General features: G+C 49.0%; 2 protein-coding genes across 2 annotated transcripts in view; one reads left to right on the top strand and one right to left on the bottom strand.

The window, feature by feature from the left end:
- Positions 1–13231, top strand: part of NMNAT2 (nicotinamide nucleotide adenylyltransferase 2) — a 96516-nt gene extending 83285 nt beyond the window's left edge. The window contains exons 8-11 of the mRNA XM_090048176.1: positions 1705–1781; positions 8204–8305; positions 8785–8852; positions 9422–13231. Of these exons, the coding sequence (XP_089904302.1) occupies positions 1705–1781; positions 8204–8305; positions 8785–8852; positions 9422–9524 (350 nt within the window). The 3' untranslated portion in view covers positions 9525–13231. The remainder of the gene's footprint in view (positions 1–1704; positions 1782–8203; positions 8306–8784; positions 8853–9421) is intronic.
- A 1130-nt stretch (positions 13232–14361) lies between these two features.
- The window catches only part of LAMC2 (laminin subunit gamma 2), a 30973-nt gene continuing 24025 nt past the window's right edge, over positions 14362–21309 (bottom strand). Inside the window, exons 17-23 of the mRNA XM_090048175.1 lie at positions 20651–20795; positions 20212–20361; positions 19534–19648; positions 18930–19129; positions 17497–17655; positions 17314–17413; positions 14362–16454 (exon numbers count right to left, since the gene is read on the bottom strand). Coding sequence (XP_089904301.1) covers positions 16204–16454; positions 17314–17413; positions 17497–17655; positions 18930–19129; positions 19534–19648; positions 20212–20361; positions 20651–20795 — 1120 coding nt within the window. The 3' untranslated portion in view covers positions 14362–16203. The remainder of the gene's footprint in view (positions 16455–17313; positions 17414–17496; positions 17656–18929; positions 19130–19533; positions 19649–20211; positions 20362–20650; positions 20796–21309) is intronic.

The following is a 21309-nucleotide window of genomic DNA, read 5'->3' as shown; positions in this document are numbered from 1 at the left end:
CTTTATATAAATAAAAATTGTCATTTAATAAAGAAAGAAGGGAGAAAACGTATAGAGCAAAGGAAAATTATCAGAAGCAGCTACTAGCCATGTTCCCTGGACTGTCATGACTATAACATAGCACAGATCAGGCCAGAAATAATCCCTCCATCCTAGAGTTCAGGATGGAAGAGAGGGATAGGAATAGAAAGATGTTCTGACTCAAGCCCAGCGTTGATGCCAAGATGAATGTGGGCTGGCAGTGTGGGGATACAGTCAGGAAGGCCAGCCGTACCTTGTCATGCATCCACAGATGAATCTCAAGCAGGTCCAGGGAGGTGATCCTCCTCCTCTATGCAGCACTGGTCAGGCCACAGCTGGAGTACTGCGTCCGGTTCTGGTCGCCGGACTTCAAGAAGGATGTGGACAGCATGGAGAGGGTCCAGAGGAGGGCCACTCGCATGATCAGAGGGCAGCAGGGCAGGCCCTACGAGGAGAAGCTACGGGACCTGAACCTGTTCAGCCTCCAGAAGGGAAGGCTGAGGGGGGATCTAACGGCCTGTTACAAACTAGTCAGGGGGGACCAGCAGGCATTGGGGGAGTCCCTGTTCCCCCGAGCAGTACCAGGAGTGAGTAGAAATAACGGTCACAAGCTGGCAGAGGGTAGATTCGGACTAGACATCAGGAGGCGCTACTTCACTGTCAGGGCGGCTAGGGTCTGGAACCAACTTCCAAGCGAAGCGGTGCTGGCTCCTACCTTGGGGGCCTTTAAGAGGAGGCTAAATGTACACCTTGCTGGGGTCGTTTGACCCCAGTACTCTTTCCTGCCAGGGCAGGAGGTCGCACTCGATGATCTGCTCAAGTCCCTTCCAACCCTACCAACTATGAAACTGTAAGAGAGGGAAGGGTGGCAGTGACAGGGCAAGGAGCAGGGGGTGGCTTTGTAATGTGTAAAATCAAGTGATTCCAGGGCTCACAACCTAAGCAGTATATTGCTGCTTCCCTCTGGTGGCCAGAAGTGGTGATTCAGCTGTAATGTTGTCCAGAGATTTCTGTTAGCACTGTGTCCCAACCCACAGACTCACAGATGACTAATGTTCTAAGGATTAGTAACTGGCACGGTCTCAGAGTTAAATACCACCAGCTGTGCAAGTCAGTAAAGCCAGTCAAGGGACATTGATCCAAACGAGGGAACATAAAGGGGAGGCAGGAAAACCTATACAGGTATGCCCAGAAGCAAGCATCAGAGCCTCTTTGGAAGATCTTTGATTAGCTACAGCCAATTAAGGAGTGCAAAGAAAGCAGCCAGACAGTCCTGTTAGGGACCTCAGTGGAATCCCTATCAGCCCAAAGTATCCCAAAGCCTTTGTCTAGACCTATAACATCCAGGAGTCACCTCTTTCGCCACACAAACCCATGCACACTGAAACGCGAGCTTCCCTGAGGTGGGACACAGCACACAAGAAAGCCACAGTAAACTGAAGGAGAGAGGTGGAATGAGGTTGGACGGGGGCAAGGCCAGGTCACTGCACTGCAGCTGGCACCAGTTGCATGGCAGAAGGTGCCATAGGATCAGTCACAGCCACAAACCCTGTTTTGTTTGTCTTACAAAAAGACCATTCTCCCAGAAGCCCAAAAGTAAGGACTTTTTGGTTCAGCCCTGTCTCGGAGGGAACAATCAGCCTATGTCTCTGAACTTTGCCATTCTTTACGCCCTTTCTTTAGAGCTGCGGATCTTGCTGCTTTGTGGCAGTGACCTGCTCGAGTCCTTCTGTATCCCAGGCCTCTGGAATGAGTCTGACGTGAGTAGCAGTCTACGGATGTGCACAGTTATATGCTCTTTCCCTCCTCCCCTTCCTCACTCATTTTTCTTGCCTCTTTGCATTCATCTATGGTGACCTTACATGTAGCATAACATACCCAGGAAGTGACCCAGTCAACTCTCTTGGGAGACCTGGAGCTGTCTGCCTCCATCTGCTGTTCCATCCCACCCCCCTCCATGGCACTAGCAGCTCTGTGTGAGCGAGCTAGTAAGGGATTTGCCTGACTCACAAACCCCACTCATTTTTTTATTTCATCTTAGATCCAAATACTCTTTCCCATGCACATCTGCTTTTCTCTCTACCCCACTACAGACTGAAAGAACCCATGGAATCCAGCTGCTAAAGGCTAAACTTGAGGGTGTATTTCCTAAAGACATTTGTAATACCTGTATCCCAAACTCATTGTTAATAGGCACATAGTATTGAATGCACACAGGCCTTAAATAGGGCATTGGGGTCAGGGAGGGAAAGAGGTGTTTATGAGGTTCAAAATGGAGAGAAAAGTTTTCATCACAAGGCAAAACAGCATCCATTTAATATGAGCCTTCCATTACAGTGTTAGAAATCCAGACAGCCACCTCATGCTAAAGCATGAGAACCAGGAAGAAAAACCAACCAGTCATACTCCATGACCCATGCATTTTAATGTCTTTTAATTAATTTTTAAATGTTGATTGATTCATTTATCTTTAGCCTGCATACAGCATTTCCCACCCCAATCATTCCAGAAAGCAGTCTGCCCCCACCCCACAGCCCCTTGAATCTTGAGCTATTAAAAGAAGAATCAGACATGGGGGGTTTTTCATGCCTCCATCTTTTAAGGGAACCCTTGAGCCACATATTCAAGCTTTGCTCTGCAACCAGCTGGGCTCGAAGTCAGGGCCTTAAAATAAAAATGTTGAGGCTCTCTCAGTCACCTGACTCATGGAGCTGGGGCTTTAAGTAAAAACACCAAATACAATAAAACTCACAGTAAAAGTCATGAGGTAGCAGCACTAATATTTGAAGGAAAAGATCACTTTATAGGTGTTTGTAATGCACACATTACCTCAGGCTCTAGTCTTACCAAGATGCAATGGTGCAACATGGACGTCATAACCAAGTGTGATATTAGTGACCCCACTTGCCACATAGGGTTTTTCTCAATATGAGACACAAACAACAACATATTTTGCTTGAAGCCACCAAGTTTCAGTGGATTTATTGGAGGCTGATTTCCAGCTATCAACATTAAAAATAGTATTACCATTCAGAACTTAACAGTGGAAGGCTAGTGGTTCAAGGACATATTCCAGCACAGCACTTAAGTCTGTGAATAACGAGTCAAGCTTTGAGTGCATCTGGTATTCAGGGGAAAACAATCATTAGAAAAATCAGCAAAAGCAGATACAAACAAGCAACTTTTTTTTTAAAGAATATATTGGGAAGTTGGACTGGGGTAGGATTAGGAGGTACTTTGGCCATCTATCCAACTGATCACAGCCAGTGAACTACCTAAATCAGGCACAAGATAAAAGCAACATGTCCGTCATGCAAGGACATAAGTTCTGATGCTTGAATGTCAAAGCAGATCAAGCAGACCATAACTGACATTCCCACAAGCCATTACATTTAGTATGCTCTGACTAGTGTGGAACTCAAAGGTGTGAAATTCTCTCTTGCTTTTAAAAGCAGTAGACATTTGTTTTTTTAAGGACACAAGAAGGAACTACTAGCACAATCCAATCTAAAATGTAAATAGGCAACAAAAATCAGACATGCCAGGGGGAGGTTCAGGTAATGGAAGTGATGTTCTTTTCTTGCCACTGGGTGAGTGCTACTCACAGTGCTACTTGCCACAGTGAGCCACTGTGCTACTGAAGTGGATGATGGTTGGTAGGCTTCACAGAAAAGAAGAGCTTCAAGTAGGTGTGAGGAAGAGCCTCCACATGCCTGGGTAAGGAAGTCATTCCAGCTGTCAGGAATGGTAGCAGAACTGAGACTAGTGTGATGGGATTCATTGGCAGTGGGGTACAGCAAGAGACGAGCTCAGTACCATTTCCCTGGAAGGACTGAACTTGGACTCGATGCAGGGGCAACTAGCAGCAGGAACTTGGACAGGGTAACAGAGCAGACAAGAAGGAGGAGGTGGATCTTGATGGCCACATCTTGGATGGAAGTTAGAAAAGAAAAGTGAGAGATAAAGAACAGAGAGGAGAGGAAAAACTGGACAAGCGTAGGACAAACCCACCAGTACTGCCAGACAACAGCCTGTGGCCTCATCTTTGATTCAGTACCAAATGATCTCAAAGTCTGATTCCCCTGCCATTGCTCACTAAGTTGCCAGGCAGGCAAGCACTTATCAGAGATAGTGAAATCAGAGGGAATTGAGATTCATAACTACTTTCAGAGGTAAGGAAGCAGCAGCCATTCCCTGCTGTTGCCTCTATGGCAACTAGAGCAAAGACTTGGGGAGAAGTATTACTTTGGGAATTGCCCATTGTAGAATGGGACATGTAGTGGAGACTAATTCACAGAGTGACATAACTAGCATTTGGCATTTAGGGTGCTGCATTAGGGTCCCTTGTTCTATATTTTACTGCTCTGATCAGCACTTGTACACATAAAATTAATTACAGTAAAAGCTCTGTTATCCAGCATCCACTGAGAATGGGGGATGCTGGATAACAAAACATGCCGGTTAATTGACTGGCCCTGGCCACCAGTTCTCCCACCACATCGGGGGCATCCCTCTGCCCCTCCTGCCACATCGCTGCCCATCCCGCAGGGCCAGCGGACCCCGTAGGACAGGGAGGCGGGCCCCACATGGCCCCACACAGCCTGTTATGCCCCTAGGCCGTGGAGGCTCAGCAGCGCAGGCTGCTTTGCCCCGGGCCATGGGGGCTTGGAGAAACCGGAAGTGCCTCAGTGGGAACTTCCGGTTTCACTTTACCTTACCAGCTGGCATGCCAGTTAGTGGAGCATGACGGCTTGTAAGATGCCAGATAGTGCAGCTTTTACTGTATTTTGGCTGTACTGGGGGCTCCGGGACAGGATCAGATCCCCTAATTTTACCCTGGGGCTTGAAAGTTGAAATCATACTCAAAAATATAATGACTGGGCTCAGGAAGAAAAAAGGCTGCCCAGTAGGTCTGTGCAAAGCGGCTAGTATTTGCTTTGGATTTGGATTTGGCCAATTCAGGGGACAGTGATTTGACTCTGTGATTTGAATCACTGTCCCGAATCAATTTGGCCAAATCACACAGGCCCATCCCAGCTCCCAGCACTTTGGGGGAAAAAAGCCCCCACTCATCGGGTGCTGTCATTTGTATGGGGGGGCAATCCCTGCTGCCTCCCACTACCCCATGCTGCATGGGGGGCTCTTCCCCCTGACCCCCCCCCCCCGCTATCCCAGCCCCCCATGGCTGCCCCGCCCACCCCAGCTCCCGGCCCTTTAAGAAAAAAACAAAAACATAAAAACCTCAAACTCACCAGTTCCTGCCCAGTGGAAGCGATCCCTGCTGCCCCAGGCCACATGGGGGGCTCTCCATGAGCCCCCTGAAACCCTGAGGCTGCTGCAGGAGCCAGTGAGCCCAGGGGTTGGGGGTTTTTTTCTTAAAGGGCCAGAGCTGGGGCAGGCGAGGCAGCCATGGGGGGGAGGGGTCTGGGGGAGCAGACAGAGGATGCAGCCTGGCAGGGGTCCCCCCCCATGTTCCCCTCCCCTCTCCTCCAGTCCTCCTCTCCAGCCTCTGCTTACCAGGTCCAAGTCCTGCTCCAGCTCTGGGCTGCAGCAAGTGGGGACTGCCCGAATTATTGAATCTTGCCCAAATCGATTCAGACCTTTTTATTGGTCCCCCGATTCAATTTGGATTGGAGATTCGCTACCAAATCGGGCCAAATCTCCTCCAAATCGAATCAGCACCCCAAGCTTTGCACAGCCCTACTGCCCAGCTCCCTATCTCTCCATTTGCAACACAAAACACTTAGTAACAGATGACAGCAACACAGCCAGTGCACTATGAACATTTCTTTGCTTTGTAGAAACAGCACCTGCTTGGAGGAACAGTGCTTTCATAGGAGACAGCTAATATTTAACAGCAGATGACAGTTTATTGATTAGTTTTTTTTTGTTCTGATGTGCTCAGGAGTGCTAACATTGTGAGGAATTGTCAGACATGGTAACTGCTTCAAAAAGAGCTAGGTGAGTCACTTCTACCTCCCACTAAGAAGGTACAGCCCTGGTCATCAAAGTGGTGCCAAGCCTCCACATCCAGGTCTGAATGGCCATTTAGCATCAGTTTGCAGAAATGCCTCCTATCACCATCAGCTTGCTAGGAAACATTCTCCCTTCCTTTCCAATAAGAATCACAGCATTTCACTCATCCAGACTGACCTTATTATACCAGTAACTGAACACGAGGATGATGCATGAGCCCCAGGGTGTTTATACACATGGTCTGGGAGTGGGGGGAAGGGAGGGTTTTAATTACCAGTGGCTCCAAGAATTTGAAGCACCTGAAGCATCATGTGCATCAGCATTCCCGTGCTGAAAAATGGCAGTGGGGAGTGCTTTAACTAAAGCTTGTTGAATGAACTTTAGTTAAAGCGCCCATGCTACCATTTTTCAGCATGGGGATGCTGATACATGTGATGCTGGAGGCTGCTAGAGCATGGTCATTACCACATTCCAGCAGTAATCAAGTCTGCTCTTACTCGCTGGAATTACAGCCTCTGCATGTGAATAAATGCCTCCAGTGGGTACAGACCATGGATGCCTGAGTGCTGTATGGGTCGGGCTGCTCTGAGCCCATCAAGCCTGGACTCGGCTCTCTCTGCTGATTTAAAATGAGCTTGCAATGCTAGTTTAAGACCTAATTTTCAAAGCTATCAGAGGATCTAGCCCCCCAGCTGCATCAGGGACCAAATTTCAATCTACAATCCCCTGTGACAATGCTGCTGCTCTGCGGCAATGTAAATCACAAAGCCCAGGAGGAAACCTGAGAGATGGATACAAATAATTCTCCTTCCAGAGCTGTCAGCTAGGAAACAATCTGCTAGAGGTATCAGTTGAATCCAGAGTTGCAGAGTATTTAGGAAATCTTACAAGGCCTTCCTCTTTGAGGAAGTCGTTCCACCTTGATGCTCCTGGTTCAGACACCTCTTTTAGTCTTAAAACCATTCTGACCTAAATACTTCCTCCTCAAAATAAGACACTACCCCAAGCAGAAGTCTGATTCTGTACAGAGAGACATGCCAAAGTTGCAATGTTGCTGTCCAGCAGGGATTTTATTAAATTGATTTTGTGGAAAATGTTCAAATGCTAAAGCTAAGGGCAGCAGTGTAGAGCCCATGTATTAATTTACCTGTCTCAGTGGAAATAATGAGATTTATGGCTGAGCTTTGATTCAAGTGATGATATGAAATAAAACATCAGCATCTGTAACAGGTTGGACTGCTACACTATCATCTGCTACACTGCTTTAGAGGGGTTATTAGAACAAAACCCTACAAAGGAAACAGAATGGTGTCAGCGCCACTGCAGTAAAATAAGTCCCAGGATGAGAGGACAAAAGGAGCAATGATAAATCCTGTATTAGGCTGGCAGGAATGGTTTATCTCATCAGGTCCCAAGCACAGTCAGGAAACAAGCTTGAAACCCAACAGTAAACTCAGCAGATGGATAAGAGGCAAAGCTTAGTTTTCCTTTTTCAAAAAGCAAGTCTCTGCTTGTTGAAGGAAACATGGCCTAATAATCAACTCTTCTACTCTGAAGGGGTTCAGATGAAAGATTCAGCTGCCAGTGAGCTGTAGGTACAGACTAGCTTACAGCTGCACTGCAAGGTCAGCGCCCTGGGATCCAGTTGGCAGACTACAGTGGTCGGAACAGAATCGAACCTCGAGCTGAACCACTTTTCATGAAACCAAAATCTGGCCACCAAGGAACTGACATTCCCCTGCATGGTAACAGTGCCAGATTCAGTGCATCAGGGAGGTTCATCTTGCCCTCTTCCATTGTCTTATGGGTGCTAACTGCTAGCATTCACTGACATCAGGGTATCTGGAAAAAAGCTTTTCTATTCTAGATCTCAACTTGAGTGAAGGTCATGGTAGCTTTCTGCATGAGGCTCACAAGGAAAGCAACACACTGAAAGCTTCTGTAAGAAACACAATAAGAACAGTTACCAAGTTGCCAATTAGGTTCTTTAAGGACAGTCATGTTTTTATTGAAGCTTTCATGGGATTGTGCAGGAAGTGGAAAAGTTGACACTCGGATCCATTGAAAATGCCACAGAACACCGCAGTGCATCTGTTGAGTCAGGCACCTGAAAGCAGAGGGAGGGAAGGAGGTTATCTCCTGGCAAGTATGGCCTGGGTTTGGGAGGGACAAGGATCTGATGTGTCCCCTTTTGCATTGCTCCCAGATGGAGGTGATAGTTGGGGAGTTTGGAATCGTGGTGTTGCCACGGGATGGTGCAGACCCCGAACGGATCATGAACCACTCCTCAATACTCCGCAAGTACAAAGTAAGTCATCTCATACAACACAGGCACTGCCTGCAGCTTCACTAGTGAGAGGGAAGCAGAGGGTCCTTCCTGACTAGCCTTGGGCACTTGCTGGACCACGATGTTCTGTGAGAAGGCCAGGAGCCCTAGCTGCTCTGAGCTGCAGTGGCCATGGGATAGTCTTGCTGTGATGCTGCCACTCAGGCAGTCCTGGGGGCAGCAGCAGTGCACCATCCACTCCCAGCCTGGGCGGTCAAGGCAACATTCAACCCTGAGCACAGGGCCAGCCTTAGGTCCGATGGGCCTTGTGCCAGCTCTGTGCATTAACTCACCATTTAGAATGGGGAGTCCGCATGACCACCCTAGGAAATAGCCCATCAAGATGCTACCCAGACCAGCCCTGGCTTCTAGCATACTCATAGCCGGATCCCCAATGATGCAGATCCATGACCCAGAAAGAACAGAACCTGCCATCAGTAACATCCATGTTTTCTCTGCAGAACAACATCCTGGTTGTGAAGGATGACGTGAACCACCCAATGTCAATTGTCAGTTCGACCAAAAGCAGGTGCGTGACTCCAAGGGTCTCTTCCAGCAGGGGAGATGTACTCACCTTGCCCAGTATTCCCACAGGGCACACGCCTGCTTCACCCACTGCAGCCAAGAATTTCCCACCTTCCAAACAATTATCACAAATCCTTTCTACCCATCTAGGGACTTACGATTCTACCTCCACAGTGTCCAGGCACCCCCTAGTCACTCAGGCATTAGTCTTTCCCCACAGAGGAGGGAAGTGTCATTACCCAGTTTTACAGGCCTGAAACTGATGTCACTGGGGAGATCGAGCGGAGTAGGGAGTTGAGCCCAAATCTTCTGAATCAGGCACTTTAACCATCAACCTTCCCTTCCTTCCCCCTTCCGTCTTCTCCCATGCACTTGCATTAATTAAATGCCTGTTAAGATTAGTGGTTCCCACCTAAAACATCAGCCCATGTAAGAAAGCAACCCCAATAACAGGACTGCTAGCCCTTCCCTTTCCCACAACATGCTGAGTGATACCCTAGCCTGGTGCTACACCAGGGCAGCATGAGCAGGACAAAAGCCCAGCTTTGACTTCCTCTGTTATCTCCCCCACAGACTGGCCCTGCAGCATGGGGACGGACACGTCGTGGATTATCTGAGTCAGCCTGTCATCGACTATATCCTCAAGAGCCAGCTGTACATCAATGCCTCTGGGTAGAGCCCAAGGCTCCACAGTGAAGCAACCCCGTCGCTCCACTTCCCTACAGCTCTCCATCACACTTCTCTCTTTCTCTGTGTCTGTCTGTCTCTCTCACGGCCTCCTGCGCGTGTCTGCCTGTCTCACTCACTGACTCCAACGCTCTATAGTGCAGGAATCTCCAGGGAACTGTGGCACACCCCAGCTGCACAGCTCAGCAGTCGTCTTTGGAGAACCTTTCCACTTTGTACACAGGGGGTAGAGCAAATAGAGATATAATCAACTCAGTATGCTTTCAGGAGGCGGCTCCAGTGCCCACCTTCCCAGCATGCCCTAGGGAAGTGGCTCTGCTGTCCGCCTACTAAGCATGCTCTGGGAGCAGGGGCTTGTTCTTTTGCATTTTCTGGCACTTCAGCTAAATAAAACTTGGTGGATCTTTTTATTAATAGTTTTAGCGTGAGCCCCTTTGGCCTCTCTCAATACAATGCGCTATTTCAGAACACCACGTGCTTGGCCCAACCTGCTTGGCTCAGTGCCCAGACTTAGCATGGGCAGGGAGTCCTCAGGCCAGGGATGGACCCAATTACCTTTGAAGTTGAAAAAAAAAAAAAATCTAAATTGCAATTGTGTTTCTGGAGCTGGAGTTCCCAAAGGGGAGCAGCAAACCTCAGCCTGGCAATAAGCATTCCTGCTGTACAGAACTACTTATTAGGAGTGGCCATTATCCTTCAATGATTCTCCACTATAAACAAGCCTTTCTAGCTTCAAAACATCCCTGCAGTGGGCCAGGCTAGATTTGCACTGTGTTCGAGTCCCAGGTGGAGGGCTGCTAGGGACAGAACCTGCAAAAGAACCCGTTGCAACAGACACAGCACTGTGGAAACCCAATAGCAGGCACAAACTGTGGGCCCTATTTCCCTCCCCGCCTCAAAGATGATCATGAGTTTATAGCATTCTGTAATGTTAGCCTTTGTATTTGGGCGGCCCACAGGATGAGATACTTTGTAACCCTGGAAGTGCACTTTGACACTTGCCAACAGGCTGCTGTACTTATTTCTGCTTACCAGGCAACACCTGCTGCTGCGCACCAAGTGGGGGACATGCATTTGTCACTGGGGGTTACAGTGTCATTTCAGCAGTGGCTGAATGAAGTCATTAGCAAGGGTGAGGATTCAGTCGTAGCTAATTAATCTTGAGCCAAGCACAGCTCTCAGGAGAATCCCAGGCCTTCAGGGCTCTCATTTGATTGATAGGCACAAGCTGCTCCTCAGGAACCGACTTTCTTGCTTCTCTATCCCTTCCTGCCTCTGGAAGATAGCGTGGTCTCCATTGCTGCTTGCACCCTTCCCCTCTCCTGTCCCATCCAACATCTTCCTCACTTCAAGCCATGGGCTTTGAGCTGCCCCTGGGGAGCCTATTCAACATGTGACATTCACTGGCTGCTTGAGTTGCTTGCCTCTCCAGTCCGCCTCCTTCGGGAGGACCTCCAGCTGGATTTTCCTGTCTGGGACTGTGTTGGATGCAGCACACTTCTAGTTGAAGGCCAGCAAGGAAATGGGTGCAAGAGGAATGTGGGTTGGAAAGCACAGGGGGGGTTGACATGAGAACAGGCCTCATGCACCAGGAAAGGCTGGCTATAGACTTGTGGGGACTCAGCTCCTGTCTCCATGACAGTGCACCATCCAGAACTAGTGGATATTCAAGAGGAAGGGAAAGCTCAGCATTAGGTTTCATCTTTCTACCCTTCATTTTTTTCCAGTGTAGCCATCAGTCATTTGGGGGGCTTAGCTGCTTGTCTTTAACTCTTGGGCATCTGCCAATGCCCCACTGTTATGTTGGTATTGACAAAGCCTGTCCTAGCCCCAGTATGTAACTAAACACTTCATCCCATTCCAGGCCAGGGGCTCTGAACCATAGGAGGCTGCTGGAGCCCCAGCCAGAGACGCTGCTGCTCATGTCCAGCTGCGGGCTGCAAGTCTCCCATGCAAGGGGGAGGGGAACTAAAAGGGTTGCACTGAAGCACAAGCTTCAGGGGAAGCTCCAAGAAAACACTGCACTGGATTTGGTGACCCACTGAATATGGCACCTTGTTGCTGTGGACTCGTAACAGCCATTTGCAAAGAGAGAAGCCAGAGGCCAAGAAGGCCCCTCTGTAATAGCAGATGCAACTGGTGACAACCCTGATGACAGTAACGGAGCAGGCATCAGAGGTAGGTATGATGATGCCTGTGTCACAGAGGGAAAGTCTTGAGGCCCAGAAGTTAAGATGACTGATCTGCTGACCAAGGTCCAGAATAAGTCAATATCAGAGATGGACTCAGAACTCAGAATTCCCTCGACCTCTATTTGGTGCCCACCGTGGTCCTCTGGATAAGGCGGTCAGTCCGCTGGGATGTCAGTGATGCTGCCAGCAATCTTCCCCCTGCCAGGATCACCCCCGTCTGAAGCAGCCAGCTCAGAAATTGTTACTGCTGCAATGAAGTTGCCTGTGACCAGGAAGGGGGAAGGGTGTGTGGAGGATGAACTGGCGTTGCCAAACCAAGCCACTGGTCTGGTTTCCGTGTCTCCTGCTTACTACATCTCAGAAACTAGAAGGGGCGATGGGAGTGGGTGAGAGACACCACACATGGGGTCACCTCCTCTTCAGGGACTTCTCCATCTGGAGTTCATGCTGCTAGCTCTGCCCTAGTGCTGCCCCCAAGAGCATGGGAAGGACCTGGAGACCCCCTGCTCCGACACAAAGCAGGTGTATATAAGGGGCACAGTCATTTTGTGGGGAGGGAGCAGCAATTTCTTTGTCTGATGCCTGATGTACATAGCCAGTAGCTAAACTCCTCTAGACAAATAGCTCTTCCTGTTCTGTGGGTGTCAAGCTTTTCATGAGCTCTCTCTGTTTCACATGCGAGTTATTTCAGAGAATAGCAATGGCTCCTTGCCGGAACCCACCATACTTCTCAGCTCCAAGCTGGGCACAGCTGGAGGAGAAATAGCGATCACTGAATAGAACAAGCCGCCAACACACAGAGAGACTGAGCCCAGAGAGGAGTGCATCAGCCCTGAAGTGGGAGGAAGGAATGGATTATAACTGAGGAGAGACAAGAAGTAGCAAGGCAGGAATACCAGGCGTTGGAAAACTCTCCCTCGCCCTCCCTCAAGCAAACAAAGCGTGCGAGATGTGAAGTATGGGAAAGCAGGCCGGCTTTTGAACTCATCCCGTGTAGGATGGCATGCCTTAGGAACATAGCATTGTGGTATGGATGATGAATATACTATGTCTTACTAGTCTTATCTACACGTCCGCGTATCTGCTCAGTAAATCTCACATTATGGGGGAGGGGGGTGGGGGATTTGTAGTAGGCTCTCGGGACTGGTTTGGAAATGATCTCGGGTTGGTAGGAGGAAGCGCACCTCCATCTACAACCCTCGTGCTGCAGTCAGCAAGGAACGGGGCTTTCAGTGAAGGGGGTGGGGGTAGGGGCTGGGAGAGGCTCTTGGTTTGGGTCACTGAACCTGAGATTTTAACAATACAATTTGCTTAACTGAAATGAATAAAAAAAAGTTTTAAAAGAAAAAAAAAACAAAAAAAAAGAGATGGATCGAAGTTGCCATGTCACCAGTTTCACTTTCGTGAAAGGTTTTGGAGCCAAATTTTTGTTGCTAAAAATGGTCATTGACAAAAAAAAAAATCTTTATCAGCAAAATGTTTAAATTATGTAATAAAAAAAATGATGCAACTGCGCCTCAGTGTTTCACTGCAGAACGTGCAGCCAGGGAAGCTTCCAGGCTCCTTGCTGGGACACCCACGCAGCCACCACTCACAAATGTTATAAGCTGCACTTGCCAGCTCTTTAGGTCATCTGGTGCCAGCTTCTCCCCCAAAGGTATCAAGAGTTCACCTGCAACAAATCAGGGCCTGGAAGAAGCTGTGAACAGCAGGAAACAAGGTGGGAGGGCTGCACAGCGGGCATCTGCAATTACCTCAGGGTAAATTAAAGGTTAAGAAGGTCAACTTAACCCTGCTTCATTCAGAGGTAAATCTGCCCTAGTGTAGTGTTCACTTACCATGCGGTAACTATGGGCACATGAGCAGTTATCACAAGAGCTGATGCATAGTTCATAATAGTTTTAGTTTCTAGGGTAATGGTAAGTCTTGTCCTGGTAACTCTAAATTTCTCGCTTATCTATAGCCCCAAGCATCCATGCTGGTAGCTGCTGCTATGTAAAGAAAAGGAGATGTAGGATCTGGCCCCATCCAGAGCGGCCAGCAAAGCCAGTAAATACTAACCAGTGCTAACCATGACTTCTCCCCTTGGGAGGAATGGGGAGATGTACGAGAGCTGTGTACAACTAGGAGAAAAGTTCCCATAAGACTTACTTCCTGCCGAAGCACGGTCTAAACTATGGAACTATGAGAATCCTGGCCAGAAGTCGGAGAACAGGGCAGAGTAATGAGACTCCTGCCTTCTAGTCCTCTGGGAAAGTCACTTAATCACCCCATGACTCAGCTTCCCCACCTGAAAAATAAAGGTCATGGTAATTACTGATCACTGTACAGTTCTTTGAGACAACCCAGAAATTACCAGCTTCATGCAGCTGAGCTCCAAGGTTACTGCATTTCAATACAGCCCTAAAAGGGCGTTAGTAATAGAAGAGGTAGATCAATAGCACGTACATCTTGCAGCTGGAGAGAGCCGAGTCAACACCTCTTCTGCTTTAGCCCTTCATGCTACCTCCCATACCAAATAGTCAACTCCACTCCTTTCCTGAAGGATGTCTTTCCGATGCACACAGAGAAAACCATTTCCAAAAGGAGAAAGTGGGAAAAACAAGCAAACAGCAACAGCCAGCCTGAGGATTCACCATTTATTTAATTTTCTTGTAAAAAATCATATCCTTAAGACCTTTCTCCTATGTTGCAGAGGGAGAAATTGCAACGCAAACCAGAGGCCAGAGTGTGGCTCACTTAAATAAAAACACGACACAAACAGTTAATCATCAAGCACCACTAGGACTGTGCCATTTTATCAGAGACCTGGAGGGATGAGTGTATCTCCAGAAAGCAGCAGCTGCTTTTTCTGGACCAGGATGGAAGTTACTGCTTCTGCTGGGACAGGGCAGGAGACAAGTATCCAACAGATCTAGATCCTTGCAGTCAGGGGACCAGAGGACCTTCTTCACTGAGGTGAAGTAGCAAAATGGTATGGGACCTACCCATAGGAATTTGAGAGAGGGTGGAGATCTGAGCCTTGGGTTCCTCCAAACAGGCAAAAAGGGGAGATGCAAGAACCAGTTAGAGTCACATCAGCTGCTCTACATGAAACATCCAGTTTTGCATTTCTGGGGGAAGGGAGTGAACAGCACCAAACTTCTTCCAACCTGGAAGTGGAGCCATGCCTGGTTACACTTAAGATTGTTTTCGTTCAACGGAGAAAATCAAAATCCTCATGTTTGGATGAGCTGGACCCTCAGGTGCCAGCCTTCTTGGCCAAAGTGACTAGTACAAATCCTCTGCTCTTGCTAAAAGTGCCACAGGACCATCAGTGCCCACTTTCCAAGGTCTCATCTGAGATACTGGCAGCAAACAGCATGGTACTCACCTGACTCACCTCAGAGCAACAAGGGCCGAGTCAGCCTGTGTAAAGTTTGCACCTGCAACAGGGGCATATGGCAAACCTGGGGCTCTGACCCGGGAGTCACCAAATCCAGGTAAGGCCCCTGAAACCACTTTTGACCCAAAGGCCTAGATGAGAAGGAGGTGGAGAAGATGAAACATCCTCTTGGAGAGAAAGACGTAGTGGCAGGAAGGACTTTTCACCCAATGTCCTTTCACAACCCTCTCTGCAGCAAGCCAAGAGGTCACAGATATACCTCAGGCTCCTTCTGGTGCAATCGTTCAAACTCAAAATGAAACACTTCCTTCTTTTCCTATGCCTAGGGAGCCCCCACCTTGGCTAGACAGAGGGAAGGCTTGTAATGAAGAGCTCACAATGGCACCTCCCTCTGGCCCAGACAAGTCTAATGCACAAAGGCTGTCAAGGCAGAGAGATTGTGAGGATAACGCTACAGTCGGCAATCGAGCTTCCATGGCTCAGAGCTCAAACCCACCCTCTGTTCTGCTGCTCATCACTGAGTTCAGAAAAGAGGGCTGATGAGAAACATGCAGAGGGGAGCAAATGAAGGGAAACCAGCACTGCACTGCACTGTGCAAAGTGAGGAACAAAGCAGTGCCATTCAAGGAGGGCAGCAAGTCCTGGCTGTGCCCGAGAGTTGAGAAAAATCTCTTCAGGATGAGGAAAACAGACAAGAGGAGTTCAGATTTGGCTGGTGGCCACAAGCCTGATAAATACCCCACCTCCTCCTGGCTGTGCCTGCAGGGATGAGATCCTAGTACACTTAACTCTTCCTGGTCAGCAGTTTCTTCAAGCAGGTGGGTATCTCCTTCCTCAGGCACTCCCAGGATAGACATGTGGAGCATCACATTCTTGTTGGAGGACAGCGAAAGAGTGTGATCGTGTTTGCCTTAAGGCACAAGGTCACCAAGTCTGACAAGCCTGACTCAAGGCACCAGGGTTCAATTCAGCAGAGTCAAATGCAGCTGGGATTGCCAGGCTTGGATTCCCCTCCCACCCAGGCCTCCTGGGCCACCCTGGTATCCACACACACACACACACACACAGGGAGTCTCATCTCCACCTTGCACTCAAGGTCTTTCAATGGGTTTTGTGTTGTAGCAGCCTGGGGGCAGATTTTTGCGGATCTCCTCCAGGTTCTTGATATCGGCCAAGATCTCACTAATACTCCTCTCCAGCATCTGGATCCGGAGTTTCTGCGTGCTGGAAGTCTTCTCAAGCTCTGACAACTGCTGCTTCAACTGGCTGCTCTTTGTCTTGGCTTTGCTGAGGTTCAGTTCAAGCGTGTTCAGAGCCTCCTCATCCACAGTGCCAGGCTGGTCTATCGCAAAGGAGGAGGAGACCATGAATAGACCCTGGGACTGGATCTTCCTGAACACACCCCCCAGGCTCACCACCCACCAGTTATAGCTACACAGGGATCCCAACATGCTCGGCCAAATGTTACACTCCAGCCCTTGGGAAATGTACCAGAGGGTTGGAACAAAGGTATATCTATACAGCAAAACTGAAGGTGCAGTTACAGCATGGGTTAGATAAGCTGTGCCAACTTTAATTCAGTCAGCACGGGGAGTGATGCCAACACAAATGTGATGGCATGGGCTCTACTACATGCCAGGAATGCAGCACGAGTCCTAAATCCTCCCAGGGCTTTGCATTCTGGGTGCTGGTCGCAGTGCTGCTGCTGCCTGTGATAGCTAGATCCTGCTAATCGCACCTTCCTGCTGCAGTGCAACCATACCCCAGCCACACCTCACAACAGGAGGAGAAAGGTAGAGTTGGTTGCCTTACCAACCAACATGTGATGTTCTTTACAATTCACTGCATTTCTGAGGTCAGGAGCAGGCAACAGTAACTTGTGATGCGACTGGTGGACAAGTGTGGGCCTGGAACTGACATCTCTGGAAGGAGCACAGGTAGAGGGAGAAAGGGTGGCCATGGGATGAAAGCACTGGAGAACTGGGTCCCACTGCAGCTTGCACATCCTTCTTCACCCCAGTTTCCCCCTGGCAGTGATACCATTTCCTTTCTCTCCAGACTGTGCCATATGGCCTAAGTATGGGGCAGAAACTGCCTTATACTACGTGCCCATTCAGAGCTTGACACAGAGAAGCCCTGATCTCCACTGGTGTCTCTAGACACTGCTGTGATGCAAAGAAAATGAGCTGTCCCCCACTTACTTATCAGGTACAGGAGGTCTTCCAGGGCAGTCAGTGTCTCTTGGACAGCAGTGCCAGCCCCTTGGGCTCTGGCATGGGCACTCTGAGCCTCTTGGACAATCTAACAGGTACAAGAACAAGGCAATGAGTGGGCACTTCACCCAAACAGGTCCAGTCATTTTAAGGGTGAGGGTAAAAACTCACCTCCTGGACTGTGATAGCATCGGTAGCAATCTCCTTTTCCTTCCTAAGGAACTCCCCTTCTCTTTCACTCACTGTGCGCAGCAGAGCAGCTATTTCCTTCTCCAGTGCCAGGACACTATCTGCTGTCCTGTTGGCCTCCAGCCTCACATGCTTTATCTCCTAGGAAAGCAAAGACAGCAAGAGGAGGGAAGATTTGTGAGGCCAGAGGAAAGGACCTCCCAGATTCCAGAGAGCAGCAGTGGCAACAAGCTCTTGATGGTACAGTCCAGTAGCTTGATGTTTGAGATGCTGAGCCCCCACAGCCCATGTTGTCTTCAAGAGGCTGTTATAATCAACCTCTCTGAAAGAGAGGCCATCAGTGCACAGCCAGCAAGGCAGAAGGATACACCAGTCAATGGAAACTGGCCCGTTTGATGAGCCTACCAGAGCCAAGTTATATCAATGTCCCCCCCGGTTGACTTGATTTGCCTTTAAGTAGAAACAGGAGCAGAGAATGATGAGTTCTGCCTGGAAACCATTCCCTGACCCCTCAACACCTGCCTGAGATGGCTCCTCTATGTGACTCTACGTGCGACCTCAGGGTTCATCACAGTCTCTGCAATGCAGTCTGATTTCAGACAAACTGGTTCAATTTGCATCTGGGACTCAGACCAGGGGAATTATCTACCAGGCTATTTAAATAGCACGTCCAAGGGACTGAAACCATTAATACTGACCCAGAGCTGGAAAAGATATGGGGTGAATGTATGAAGCAGTTGTTCACAAGCTTTTAGACTCAGAGCACCCTTCAAAAAATGTCAGCTCTAAGCTTTCACTCACTTTTTAACTATTGAAAATAATACAGCAATTCTTCTGTTGCAAAGAACTCAGGAAGCCTACAACAGGGCAGAATGTTTTTGATACTGTGAATTCCTACTTGAAATCTCTGGGTTTATTTTGCGAATCATGTGCAGGTGTTTACACACCCAGCAGTGCTGATATCGCACAACATCCTTAAAAGGACCTTGTGATACCCTGCTTCACTGAAGTCGCTGGTCTAAGGGTACTGCCTATGCTGCAGCCATGCTGCCATATCTAAAGACACAGCTACACTGTGGAGTGCAACACAGGATTGAACGAAACAGACTTATGGGGACAGCATCATGCAAGCTGCAGCAGCACACAGCTGATCCACCCTGCTTCTTGGCAGGGTCAGTTAACTTGCAGAGATCTGTGCTGCCTCAGCTGGATGGCCGGTGCTGACACCCACTCTCATTCATTTGCAGCCAGTGCAGGTACCTGTGCTTTTGGCTTTAGGCAGCTGCGCAGAAACAGCCACCCTGCAAGGATGACAGCTGCTCAGCCCCCATGCCCCCTCCATTTCCATTCCCTCTTTTCTCCTACCCAGGCCCCCACCCTGTTGTTCTGATTCAAGCAGCTAGGCTTCCCCTTACCTGCTGGATCCCACTGGTGATCTCCTTGGCCTCCCCTGCCATGGTTCTAGCTGACTTTGCATGCGTAGCAGCATTGCCTAGGGCTCGCTCTGCTCGGCCAGCCTGCTCATTGGCACCCGTGACCAGGCTGCTGATGAGTGGAAGCCTGCTCATGGCATCTTCAGCCTCTCTCCTCTTGTCATCCACCTGTAAGTTAGACTCTGACACAAAACACAAGCAGCTGTCAGGTCCCACAGGAAAAAAAACATTTCCTCCAGGCCAGGCTTGGGGGCCATGGACAAATTAATGGACTAATGGAAACAGAACTACTTTCATAGTCTCCAGAAGGCTGGTTCCTCCAAAACTACTTTTCCATAGAAGAACAGCTCTGGGTACAGAGAAGAGCAGGGAGAAGGATGTTTACATTCACATGGGGCAGAAGCTAATCAGACTGGGCTTGAAACATTCATTTCCTGAGAACTGGGTCGATAGGATGTTTCAGTGGAAACTGCTGTGGCATCACCAGTGGACTTGAGGGCATGTTTTCCAGACAATTAATCAGAACTAGTCGTTGTTCCAGACAATAAATCAGAACAAGATTTTGCTTTATCCTCAAGAGACTTACCCCTGAGATTCTTCAGCACATGATCAACTTCAGAGAAAGTGGCATTGCCAGTGCTCAGTGCTTGCTGGGCTCTGCTCTTGGCGAGGTTGGCACGGGTCAGCAGCTGAATCGAAGCCTGCAGGGACACAAGGAGAGAGCAGATCACACACAGAACCTGGGAGCACAGTCCTGCTTCTAGAGCGGGGTCGAAGCCAGTTTCCCATCAGTAGAAAGGATCTATCTTAGTGTGCAGGCAGATCAAATCCCAGTCCCATTTGAAGGATCAGATGAAACTGAGCTGAGAGTGCAGGCACACCCCCAGCTTTAACACAGGGATAGGATGACAGCTTGCAGCAGAAGCCAGGCTCCCATGCCAGGGATAGAGCACAGAGGGAGTGGACAACTGAAAAAATTATACTAAGATGAAAAACAGAGGATTCACCACATATCAGTTGATATGTGGTCATGGTCTGTGGGAGTTGAAAGCTAAACCATGGTAGTTTAATCCTACTTCATTTAGGGACAAACTGCTCCAGGTTAGTTTCCACTTACGGAGTGACAGACACACAAAATGGTTACTGCAGACCAGCTGACAGATAGTAAGCTCCTTCCCTCCTTTTAAGGCAGTACAATTTGTTCATCTGTCCTAACACAGAGGGGGAAGTGTTTGCAATGTATAGTACCTGGGCACTGTCTTACCACTCTCTCGCCTTCCCCTCTCTGTAACAGTTGTTTGATGTCTTCCTCCCAGCTCCTGGTGTTGCTTTGCAGCTGCCTGTATTCTGCCATGTAAGTGTCCATCAAGCCCATCAGAACATTTGCCTCCTGTCTCAGCCGGGTTGCCTCCCCCTGAGACACCAAAGAAACAAGTAATTCACTTTATGCACTGGTGGTGGGACTTTTGCTAAGGCCGTAGCCCACCAACAGGAGTAAGAACACTTTGTGTCTGCCCTACAATGGACAAGCAACTGTGTTCAGGGGAGGGGAGAGGTGAGAAGTTGAGATGAGAGGCATTTGGTCTCCCTTTTCCCAACAGGGCACAGGAAGGGTGGAGGGGGTGACTGATGATTTGGATTTGCAGGGGAGGAAGACTCTGGGGGGGTCTCTTGACCCAAACTGGCAGCCATGAAGCCCTCACCTGGAAAGACCCAGTGTCTATCTTTGCTAAGTGGGACAAAGAGCTGAGAAGCAGGAGGCTGCCCTGATAAGCACCATCTGCATCTGCTGCTGATCTGCTGGCGGCAGCTTCCAGCTCGCTGGCCAGAGATTTTGTTTCATCATATCTGTGAAAATATAATAAGAAAAAGGCATTAAGCCCCATGCCTCAGGGTATCAGCATACAATGCACCAGGTGCTCCTCAGGAATGATGGACAAGGCCACGCATTTCCTTGTCCTGGCTCCTCAGGACCTCCATCTCTGCCAGGCACCACAGAGGCTTACCACTGCCTCTGTCTCTTCAGCTAGGAAAGGAGAAGCAATGGCCATGTCCCTGCATGTCTTGTGGCCCTCTCAAGCCCAGGCTTATCTCAAGGCTGAGCTTTTCCAGAGTTACCCAAATGGGAGTTGATTTTCAGAGTTGTTCCTATAAAGAAGGCCCCTTTCAAAGTGTCTTTAGCTGGGCACCACCCACCATCAATAAAGACTACCCTGGCTGCACTTTTGTGATTGTTGCCCTCTAAGTCACTCTCCTCAGGCCCTTACTTTATGTATGGCTGGGTGCTACCCTAGTGCTGCACAATCCCAGTCTTGGAGCATGTCCACACTGTGCTGGGCCCTGTATGAACACAGGGTGAAGG

The sequence above is a fragment of the Crocodylus siamensis genome, chromosome 5, assembly GCF_052110815.1.
Source record: "Crocodylus siamensis isolate JL-2025a chromosome 5, ASM5211081v1, whole genome shotgun sequence".
NCBI lineage: Eukaryota > Metazoa > Chordata > Crocodylia > Crocodylidae > Crocodylus > Crocodylus siamensis.
This window is presented reverse-complemented; position numbering and strand designations above follow the sequence as displayed.